The 11,993-nt window shown below is 39.0% G+C and overlaps 1 protein-coding gene across 1 annotated transcript in view; it reads right to left on the bottom strand.

The window, feature by feature from the left end:
- trpm7 (transient receptor potential cation channel, subfamily M, member 7) overlaps window positions 1-11,993 on the bottom strand; it is a gene marked incomplete at its 3' end in the record, with an annotated part of 34,128 nt that overhangs the window by 13,267 nt on the left and 8,868 nt on the right. Inside the window, 10 exon segments of the mRNA XM_014010433.1 lie at window positions 256-356; window positions 1,261-1,333; window positions 2,202-2,325; window positions 4,145-4,319; window positions 4,691-4,862; window positions 4,942-5,066; window positions 5,938-6,151; window positions 6,376-6,577; window positions 7,145-7,183; window positions 8,253-8,332. Coding sequence (XP_013865887.1) covers window positions 256-356; window positions 1,261-1,333; window positions 2,202-2,325; window positions 4,145-4,319; window positions 4,691-4,862; window positions 4,942-5,066; window positions 5,938-6,151; window positions 6,376-6,577; window positions 7,145-7,183; window positions 8,253-8,332 — 1,305 coding nt within the window.

Below are 11,993 nucleotides of genomic sequence, written 5' to 3'. Positions count from 1 at the left end.
AACACACACACACACGAATACAGGTGTATGTACCAGAAACACACACACACACGAATACAGGTGTATGTACCAGAAACACACACACACACGAATACAGGTGTATGTACTAGAAACACACACACACACGAATACAGGTGTATGTACTAGAAACACACACACACAAATACAGGTGTATGTACCAGAAACACACACACACTCACGAATACAGGTGTATGTACTAGAAACACACACACTCACGAATACAGGTGTACGTACCAGAAGCTGCTGCCCATACACAAACACGTGGTTCTTGGCTATGTCTACACGGTCCCAGGCCAAAGTCAGGACCAGCTGATCGAAGGCAGATGCATTTGTTCCTGAGATACAAAAGTACAGCCATGAATGACAAGAACTAAATTTTCCTGTTAGCAGGATTAAAGAGGTTTAATAAAGATAGCAGTTAATCACTACTGAAACAGATGAGACTTCAGAGTAAATCTGAATCATGGATTAAGTCTCTTCAACATAATCAGTCAGATCATCCTGAGAGCCACCCGACACCAACCCTCTAATCTCACTTTACATTACAGTTCTGGTAACTAAACTGTATTTCAGTGGGAAAATCTTTGATGTATTTAAGAACAGGCTGATTTTGCACCGAGATGACAGCACTGAGTCTAAAAATGTGCTTGAGTGGACGTCTCGGGAACAGGCGGGGCCTTTTTTTCTTTTTAATGCTTGAAGCAGTTTCTTCAAACCATTGATCATTTGAAATTCTCATCTTTTCTGGAAGAAGTGGAATGAGTGTGAATAAGCTGTAGAAATGTGAAGCTGCTTTTCCCTCTTTAAAGCAGGTGTTGGAATAAAGCAAAGGAGAGTAAATGTGTGATTTTCCTTCATTTTAAATGTAAAATTACAAATAAAGTATGAAATACAATGAGATTATACAACTCAATGGAACAGTTTGCAGGAGGAAAAAATCCTTTTTTGCTTAAAACGATGAGGCAAGGAGGGTAAGTCTGAGACTCAGTGACTGTTGAAATAGAGTTCATGTGAATGTGAGCAACATGACCTCAAGAGCAGAAAGAAAAGGGCACACAAGGGGAGCTGTGTTCTCAAAGCATATCTATATCCCAAAGAAAACATGAAAAAACTGGATATCCTTACCACTAAATACCAGCAACTGTAGCTAAAGATTAGACTCAATCTAATTTATGCTATTTTGTCTTGTTTTCTTTAAAAAGTTTGGGAGGACAATTAAAAAAACAGTTTATTACAAACCTTGAAGTAAGGCTCGCAGAATGGCTACGTCGATGTCCTGGTGCTCCTCTGAGCTGATGTGAAACACGGTGATCTGTTTACAGAGAAAAAAGATAACACTTTTTAAATTAGGTTCCCACAGACACCATCCAGATTGTTTGACAACGGAAACCAGTTTAGATTTTTAACAGTGGATTCATCAGCCGCTCTGAGTGTTTTACCATCATCTGGTTTTTAGACTGTGGTCTTATTAAGTTGTTATTTAAAGGTTTACAGACTGAGATCACGTGTAGAGACTAGGAAAAGATGTGAAACACAAACTGCAGTTTGTACCTGAATTTGTTTTCTTTTTAAATTATGGATGTAGGCAATATAAAGTTTTGATGAATGATGACGTTTAGTTTAGTAGTTTAAATAAATGTTTATTAATTTTTATTATAAATTTCCTCTTACCCCAGCATGCAAACTATTATATTATATTATATTATATTATATTATATTATATTATATTATATTATATTATATTATATTATATTATATTATATTATATTATATTATATTATATTATATTATATTATATTATATTATATATTATGTTAATGATTAAAGTCATTGTAGTTTCATTGATGAGGTTATAAATCACATGGAAAAATGATCCCACAAGAAATAATTACTTGAGTTTCCTTTTTTAAATTTTTGAAAGTTACCAACTATGGTAGTTTAAATTAGTGCACACTACAGCCTCATTCACAAGACAGTTCCATGAAACTGGGACAGAACATGTCAGTACTGGACTGACCCGTCTTGTGAAAGATGTTCATTTTTGATATTCAGTTAATGTGAAAAAAGTTGCTTTTTTTTAAAACCTCACAACTGATTTACTGCAGAACTGTTACCAAAATACTAATGAAAATAATTGTGAAACAATGTGAACATGTTAAATAAAATCTGCAGATGATTACCAGTTCTTTGCTCTTCATGCACTCCATCAGAGTCTGAAAGAGATGGATGGCATCGCTCTGACTGAAGTTGAACGTTTTCTTGATGGTTGCAATGATYTCCGTCTCCACTCCATCAGGAAGACCTCTGTGGAATAATCAAACTGTTCAAACACGCTGCTGTAAAATGTTTTAAAGGCTGGATTTTGAATCCTCCAGCAGCTCAAAGAACTCTTGATTACTAACTTTTCTTCTGAGTCAGACATCTGACTCATCATTAGATGCTACATTGTGTTGCTGATTTACAGTATCAGTTTACACAAAGTTTAGTTTTTAGTAAAAGTACACACAGAGGAAATGAACCCTTTCAACGCTCTCCCCTATTGTTGATGACTATCAAAGAGCAGCAGCAAACTTGTTGCCGCAAGTCCTGAAAATGTTGAACACAGGTGTGATGCTGCTCAGGAATGAGTTRTGAGAACTACAGCTTTACTTTCGAGGAAAACTTTGTAAAGGCCCCAAAAAATAGTTTTAAATTCAAAGGACATGTACTTTGTATAAAACTGCATCATAGTTGACTACTTCCCTGCCAGAGTGGGTTTATGTTGTTTTGTTAACAGATCTATGACCACAGTTTCCACTCAGGCCTCAGCTGAATGCATGTGAGGTTCAGAGCAGTGGAAAAGTATAGAGCCACACCTTATTTCTGGAAATTTTGTTCCAAGAAGCCAGACTTTGTTTTATTTTCTTAAAGGGATCCAGAACAGTATTGTTATGGGCTTGATGGAGGTCTTTGAACATTAGCTGCTTTTTCACTCATCTATTACCTAAAACCTTGACTGTTCTTTCCTGGAGAGCAGTGTTGTCCTTAAAGGTTTGGAAAACTGGACAAGTGGAGGACAAAAGCAGAAATAGCAGAATGGAAAATGAAAAGCCAATGCATGAATTAAAACAAAAAGGTGTGTCCTTAACAAATACAAACGTTTTTAAGTAAACACGGAGAATCCAACCATGTCAACATTCCAACACTATTAGACCAGGATCAGAAACCGGTTCAGAAAAATTTTAAASATTTTCATACCTCAGGCTGTTCTTTCATGCAAAGTATTCTTTTTTATAAAGTTTGGAACCAACAGACATAAACAAAGAGTACATTTCCCTATTTTAGACAGTAGGACCTTGAAAGCAGCTTCAGCTTTTCTGTATTCAGATGTCAGAACTTATTTCAGAATCAGTACTGACCCAGTCAGAGTGAAAACTGGCTGGAGTATTTMTTTTTATTTCCAGGCTGATGTTGCCACACCTAACATTCCTGTCTTTTCTCCAACACATTTTTTGTTTCACTTGATAAAAGCCTTTTTGACCACATTTGTGATTTCTCAAGAGCAACTCTCTTATTTCTCACAATGAACCCAACTTTAGCCATCTGACTCTATTACACAAAGTCCAACAGAACTAAATATACTTTTTGATAATTTTAGAAAGATAGTGACCTTTAATTTAAATATATTTTGGGTTAAAACACAAAAAACTGTTGTATTATACTATGTAAAAGACAAACTTGTTCATATTGTGATCCTAGAATTTTTTATTTCTGAAAGTACATCCTCAACTACTCTCTGTAGCAAACTGTGCTTCTAAATATTGCACTGGAACCAAAATAGATGAGGGCCAAACACTGAACACAGCAGCCATCAAAGAAAATTAAAAGAAAGGAGGAAAAAAAKACACTTTCTGCAATAATTCAGTGAATAATTAAGACTGATTTTTATTTTGAATCTCATCTTGACAGCTGTGTGTGGTCTAATTATGGTTATTTCCTTTTCATTCTAGTTTTACTGCTCTATCCTCTATTCATTATTCCCGTCAAGGTTTCACTAAGGAAGCCATCGCTAAAACAGTAATTTAAAATAATCTGTCTTTAGCAGGCCAAGGCTTCATTTTCTTCCTGCGTGTGTTTAACCTACCCCCCTTCCTCTGTCTGCTTGTGGACGTAGGCCAGTATGTCAGCAGCACGGCCGGTCCCCTCGCACACCACCACCGGGACAGGAGGGCTCTCCTGAAGGTACTCCAGGACAGTCAGGATCACGTTGGGACCGCCCTCAAAGATCAGCGCCACAACAGGAACACCCTGACCAATTCCTAGAAGAACGACAGCAAAAAGTCTGCATTCATACGGAGCTTATCGAGTCCCAACAATCACTCTGACAACTTTAAGCCAGTCGCACACTGAGGCTGCTTCAATTTTAAGTTCACGCCGGCCGTTTCTCTTCAGCTACTATCTTCTTAAAGCAGCTGCACATTGTTGAAAGTGTGAGAGAGGCTGAGCTGATAATACAAATCTCACTGCTATCACACACGTTCCACCGAGCAGAGACGAGCTGCCAGGAAAACGAACGATAATTAATTGTCCTTGCGCTCATTTCAACCTTCAGGCTCACGGGTGCTGGTGAATTTTTAATATCTCGGCGAAGTTGGGCCACACTTTTAGGGCTTAATGGTGTTTTTCTTACGTGCGTGTATTCTCTGCAGGTTGATGTGTTTTTCCAGGTCTCGCCGCAGTTTCACCTCGGCTCCATACTTGCCCACCGTCCCGTCGTCCACCAGGAGGAAGTGAGAGTGCAGGTTGTTGAGGACGTTTAGTTTGCTGAGGGGATTCAGCAGAGTCTGGTAGGGGGCGGTGATCTGCATTTGGGAAATGGGAAGAGATGAGCTTTAAATTAGGGACAAATTAAACAGGATTTCAGGAATAAAATCGCCTTACGTCTCTGCCGATGAGATCGTTCCTGTTTTCGATGACTCCCCACGGAGCGATGCCAATAGTGTATATTTTCTTTGATGACCTTGAACAGTGTTCCTTGAGTGCGTCTCCTACGTGCTTCGCCACACCTTTGGGACATAAACAATTAAATAAATAAAACCTTAATGAACTATTGATTCAGTCTAAATTATTATCTTAACTTTTTAACAATGGTTCTTCACCCAAAACCAATTAAAAAAAACCTGACCTGCAGAGTGTGGCGACATGCAAAGACCACATCACTAGAGCGTTTGACCAAAGTGCCACCAGTGAGCCAGTCCACAACAAGTGCATTAGTCCTGAAGCTGTTTATGAGCCACAGTCCTCAGCTAATGGATCTCATGGATTCAGCAGTAATTTGTGAGGCAGGAGACCATCKCAGCTGGCCATGGTGCCAATGAGGCATTAAAAGTAATCACTGGTCTAGGTAATTGACCTTGTGAGTAATAACTTAAACACTATGATCAAATCGCAGCATCTTAACGCCGTGCTGTGGCTGCAGACACAGCTCAGTTGCTGTTCGCAGCCAAATGACATGCTTATAGGCCAGTCTCACACGTTCTGCTGCATCAGCACATCACCCTCACGGCTCTGAACGTTGGTATACAGTGTCGGTGTTTGTTTACAGTCAACATCCATTGGTATTTATGCCAGGGCATGGGTTTACAGCTCTCATTACCTCTACTTTATGTCAACACTGAGTAAGTATTCATGTAAAAACTGATTTTTTTTACTATTTTCAATTATAAATTATAAAACTTAGAGTTAATTAGATTTTGAGTATGAATCCATTTGTTWGCTTAACTTTGATTTTTAAAATTGAATTAGTTTAGGTGAAGAAATGGCACTTCAGGATTTCTGCAGGAGATCTTTTCAAAGCTCTGCAAAACCAGTGAAACAGCAGAAAACTCTGCACTTTACTCAAGATGTCAGTCGTAACCTTCTATCCAAACTACGTGCCTGTATTGACCCCTCCGGTGAGAATCCAGGCCCCCGTGGTGACTGCAGCTTTTATGAGGCCCTTGCCCACCACCTGCTTGATGCGTGGGTGCAGCTCAAAGTTTTGAACTCCTCCATGGACAGAGATGAGGATCTTGGGAAGCTCCATGTGCCACTCCTTRAGCATCAGCCGCAGGATGCTCTCGGGCCGAGTGTCGTAGGACAAACGCACATACTGTCCCAAGAAAAAAAAAAACTCACATGAACACATTCATTCTGAATGTGAAACCAAAACCTGTTTAGTGTTGCAAAACAATTAGTATAAAACGTGGTCTTTCAAGTGATAATGAGTTTCGCTTCTCAAACTTATTACCACTTAGACTTACACTGTACAAAACAACAGAGTATCTTGAGGAAGAAATCAATCATGCTATCTGACAGAAGATCAGACCCTTGTACCTTGGCCTTGTAWGAGTGAGACCCTCCCTGGAAGTTGATGACACCATAGGCATCAGTTGGGCTSGCTTCTGTGTGTTTTTCCACAGACCACTCCTCCGGATTGGGCAGGCTGGAATTTTTACCCAACTTCACATCCGAGTACTTTGTGGCCAAGCTGGCTGTGAAGCCGGCATGCTGCCGCACCAGCCGGCCACAGCAGCACCTACAGGACGCAACAGAAGAACAATTATCTTTATGAGATCCAGAGGAACACGTTCAATATAGGTTTATAAAAACTACAAACAAAAGTTATGTTTTCTAAATACTAAATTTAGTAAAAACAGAAATATAAAAATCCTTAAAGACTACTTAGAGGTAACATTCTTTTACAGTAAGTTTTTACGATTTGTTGTCCAATTATAAACATTTGTCCCCTACTCCTGGTCAAGATAAACCTTTTATAGTTTATAAAACAATTGGGTAATCAATCATTCATTTAGAATAAATATATTTAAACATATAAAAGGCAATAAAAATAAARGACAATCAGTTTGAAGTAAAATGGCTGTTTTTGTATTTYTTAGAGACAAAAGGAGAACAATTATTCTGTAAAATCCTAAAATAATGACACTAGGCTTCTTCTCTTAATTGCTTTAAAAAGTAATTAAAACTTTAATAATTTGTSAAGCTTTGTTGGTGTAAAACATGTTTTTCCAAGGAAACAAATTCATCCTGACAAGTGGGGAAAAAAAAAAACCTGAGTGGAAAAATAAATAAAATAAAACCTTACCGGACAAGCTGCTGACATATCTGGCATCCTGGAAGGCATCTGGAAAGCAATTTCACAACATTAGATTAGAATAGATTAGATATAACTTTATAGATCCCTTGCAAGATACCTTCAGGGAAATTAAAATGCCAGCAGCATCATACAGGCAGTAAAAAAGGGTCAGAAACAGCACACAGTATCAAAAAGTGATGACCAAACTGACTGACATGACAAAAGGTGCGTTGTGCTACACTACAGGTAACATAAAGCTGAAGCTGACAGTAAACGAGGCTATGTGAGGACGGTTATCTGCCAGAGAGGCACACAGACCGGCCTTTAAACTCTCTTCCATCAGAACTAGTCGACCTCATGCTGAATAAGGTTACGATCACTTACAACTAAAAACCATCAAGGAGTGGCGGCAGGTACAGGAGTGTGTGGAGGAAAGCCAGTGGACAATTATTAATACAAATAAAAACAAAGAAGTCATRCACCATGACTGTATGTGAAGAAAAGGAAAGGAAGGCATCCAGGTTCGTTGAAATATAAACAGAAATAGCTCACAGACAAACRAGGCTGTTAAACAGTAAAGCCAAAAACTTCTACTGATTAAAAGATTTTTACAGATTACATTGTCTGGTTTCAGCATATAAAGAACATTAGCTGGAGCTACTGTACCTTTAATTTAGCTTTTTTGTGAGCACTTCTAACGCACACCAAGTCGACAAGGATAACTTGTCTACACAAGCCAGCCTGTATGKAGTTCTGACGTAGCTTTGTAACATTCCTCACAAAAACACATGTGCAGCCTTGTGATTTTACTCTTTTAAAGCAGAAAATCAACACTGAATAAAAAATGTGATTAATGAGTCAAATGAAAAATTTTAAAATAGATAAATACTTTTAAAAAAAATTTCTTAGTATTTGAAGTACAAGATCCGCAGGTTCATGACTTCAGTGTTGTTGAAAATATGTAATTATGGTGACAGACATAAACATTAAAACAGACTCACTCTCCCTTTGGAGAGCTGTGGTTAGGGTTCGGGCCAACTTCGACACACACCTTGCAATTACTTTGTTTCCATGGCTGTCAACAAAGGACACACCGGAGTGTGGTCAGAGRGCATACCTGTGGGGGTCCTTTGACGCTGGAAGTATGTACACACATTCCCTCTTGGTGAAAGTGCTTTCTATCCAGGGTTTCTGGGACTGAAAGACAAAAGACAACACATTTGTGAGCTGCGTAGAAGAAAATCTTATTGTCTGGATTTAAAGGCTTATTGTGTTTTGTATTAAAACGATTGGATTTGCAGGTTTTTAAAAAAAATTGCTTCAATTTTACAAGATTTTAAATTGTTTCCTGTTATTCAATAGACCAAAAACACACAAACAAAAAGAGTTAAAACAAAGACACAAACACATGTTCAGGAACAGTGCCCTGAAAATAATAAACTCCAAAGCTGAAAAGAATTAAAAAAGGCTGTGTGCCCCTTAATCCTGGAACTATATATGAAAAAAAATTAAAGTCAGCTTGAGTTCGGGTATCAAACATTTTATTGTTTTTAACTGTAATAATAGAAAGCACATCCTGTAAAATGCCCTTTTGTTTGGTTTTTAAATTACAAGATTTAATTAATCCCTACTGTTTTGTTGTTTCTCTAGCACAGCTCAGAGAAACCCAGGGGATAAGTACCATTAATCCTTCCCAGCACAAAGAGGGGAAGTCCYCGAACATTATCACCTGCTTTACACAGAAACATTTCAACAATTCATGAAACTTTACCAACACCTTTACAGCAACATGATTCTAACTGTCAGCACATGGTTTGAAAAACAAAAAGAGACCAAAACATATTAATATAGAGGAACAATAACTGTTCTTCCCCACTCATGAAAGTGTAAAAAGCCACCATTACAGCTATTATTACCAGACCTTAAATTGAATCAAAACAATTAGCAGTGRGGTGAAACATTTGCATAAACAGGTCKAATCCCAAAGCCTGACCAATGACACCGAGCCACAGAGTGTGTACCTGGTTGTCCTCCTCTTCATCTCTGTGTTTAAGGGCTTTGTACAGAAACATACCAAGGATCCTTCATGCATCTCTTGGACAAACCACGACCACCACAGCCTCCCCTGAGCCCAGGCTCATCAGCAACACTTCTTTAGACTCGTGGGTTCTCTGAAGGTCTGCACACAGTTCCTCTTTAGGTCTCAAAGTCTACTGGGTTAGCATGCAGATCCAGCCCGAGTTAAAAGCTGAGCGATCAGTGAGAGGCTGCTGCCTCCCGACTCCATCCACCGTTAATCTGTAAGACGCCTCTCAGGGGGCAGATGAATGTGTCTGAGACAAACTAGATATTATACTAAAGCTGGGGAGAAAGAAGCGAGAGAAGAGGGGGTGTGGGAGCAGATTAGTGGGTGGGCAGAGGCCTCAATGATATACACCTTGTTGTCTACTGATGACACACCACCTGCTGTGATTCATGCACACACCAACCCTTTCTGAATAACTCAGGGCCTCTTTAGGAGCCTCATTATCCAGAAAATAGTCATACAACACTGAAAATACACCACAAACCAACGTAGAGAACCACTGACYTTACAGAACAGAGCTGAAAATTCACCTACTTTTAGATACTGCTTTACTTTATTAGCTGGAACAGAGTCTTACACGACAAGAGCCATGATCTTCATCAGTGCCAATAATTCACTGTAGCAGTTCAAGAATTTACTTGATGAATGAAGATGCAACTCTTTACAAACACATCCCTTGAATCTACTCACTTCTCTGTGTAAATAAATATCAAATGTGTACTTCATTGAACCAAAAATAAACCTGCCAAGTTTGAATTAAGTCAAACAGCTGTCGAGAAATCAGTGCCTGAACTTTAACTACCTGCTGAAACAGAGACAAATATAAAAACACATCCAGGGAGCAAAGGGAGATCTTTTATTGGGCAACTGATTCAATACGAGCTAAGAAAGAGCTAAAAAGGAGATAAAGCAGAACTGTTGGCTGCTAACCTGTAACTATGGTACCTGAGAATGTCAGGCAACAAAAGACATGCTTTAGAGGGGCACACACACAAACGCACACACACACACAAAACACCATCACTCTCCCATTTCCTCACATCCACCCTTTTCCTCTCGGCCTCTCTCACCCCGAGCAAATTTTTAATTTGTTTATGTAGACAGTACAAGATACTTTGTCCATTTTCGGTCCAAATTTTTAGAAATTTTATCCAACTGGTCTTCATGAAGACTGCTGCGTGTAGTCTAAAGGGTACAAGCCTGACTGAGATATTTCTTTTTTCAGACGGTCATTCCMTTCCAGAAGACAAAAACACAGACCAAAACGTTGCCAGCTGAGCTCCTCCTCCAAAGATATCCCCCCAGAACAGCTGGACAAACGATTCTCCAACACCCCGCCTGACGTAATATGGGCCCAGATAACATCTGGCCTGACAATTAGAATAAATATAAAGCGTGGAAGCACTGGGGTCAGCAACTTCATGTTTGAGTAGCAGCCAAACAGAGGAGGGTTCTTCTCAGAGAAACAGCAAAGAGGAACCGAGTGGGCTGAGTTTAATACGGCTTCAAGCATTTCCTCCCTCTCCAGAAGAAAATCATGTTCAGAGCTGAAACACCCAACGCTAACTTTCATTTTGGATTTTCAAATGCACTTTACATCAAGGATTAATAATGCACTACTTATGCAGGGCTGGAAGCATAAAGTCCAAACTGGGGCATCTTTCATGGTACACTGAGCTAAAGCTCTTCTCACGAGTTCTTCTGACATTCAAAACTTTTCTCTTTTTTTCTACTGGCTGTTTGTTTCATTTGACATTGCATTAAGTGTTAAACAAATCCTCATTGCAACTCCTTTTCAAATGAAAATACTACAAATACACAATATTAATGTTCAAATTGATAAACTTTGTTTTTTGCAAACTTTTTATTTATTTACCATTATTTAACCAGGCAAATCCCACTGAGATCTCAGATCTCTTTTTCAAGGGAGGCCTGAGCCTGAAGGCAACCTATTGCACAGGTTTTAAAATATTCACTCATTTACATGTTCCAAAACAGCTGAGACAGGGGCAACAAAAGACTGGGGAAGTTGAGGAATGCTAAAAAGCTACAGGTGAACAGGTTAATTGGAAACAGGGGAGTGTCATGACTGAGTATAAAGGGTGCATCCCAGAAAGGCTCAGTCATTCATAAGCAAGGATGGGGCGAGGTTCATCACTTTGTGAACAACTGTAGCTGCGTTTCCATTGACCATGAAAATGCGCAAATTAGAATTTTGAAAATAAATTTGCTCAATGTAAACACATCAATTTAGAATAAAATTACTTTTTTCAACAAAATGGTTTTGCGCTAGGACGAGGTGGATTTTGGCCTCCTCGAAATTGGTGCATTTCYCAAAACTGCAATGGAAACACTTTATTCGCATCATGGGAGTCACGTGATCAACAARCAGCTGTTTCTACTGGCGAAAAAACGATGAAGACAKCAGGAAGTAGAAGTAGCAGTAAAATCAAAGTTGTAAAAGAAAGTAGTAAAATCACGACTACAATTTCCAAAAAACGCTGCTTACGTAGCTGCTCCCAAGTACAAGAGGCATGTCGCTCAAAAGCCTCGATAAGACGCCGGCGTCTCCGCTGATGGCTCATGATGAGCGCTAGTGTCGCGGTAGCAATATGCATGTGTTTACATCCATTGCCGCTAGGGGTGTAAGAAAATATCGATACATTGAAATATCGCGATATTTCATTTCCCGATACTGTATCGATATTCTAAAGCCCTGTATCGATTTTTTATTAAGGCTTAAAATGTCAACTTTCCTGCCAGCCATTCATT

This window comes from Austrofundulus limnaeus, unplaced genomic scaffold (genome assembly GCF_001266775.1).
Source record: "Austrofundulus limnaeus strain Quisiro unplaced genomic scaffold, Austrofundulus_limnaeus-1.0 Scaffold69, whole genome shotgun sequence".
NCBI lineage: Eukaryota > Metazoa > Chordata > Actinopteri > Cyprinodontiformes > Rivulidae > Austrofundulus > Austrofundulus limnaeus.
Note: the sequence above shows the minus strand (reverse complement) of the source record. Positions and strands in the feature narration are given on the sequence as shown.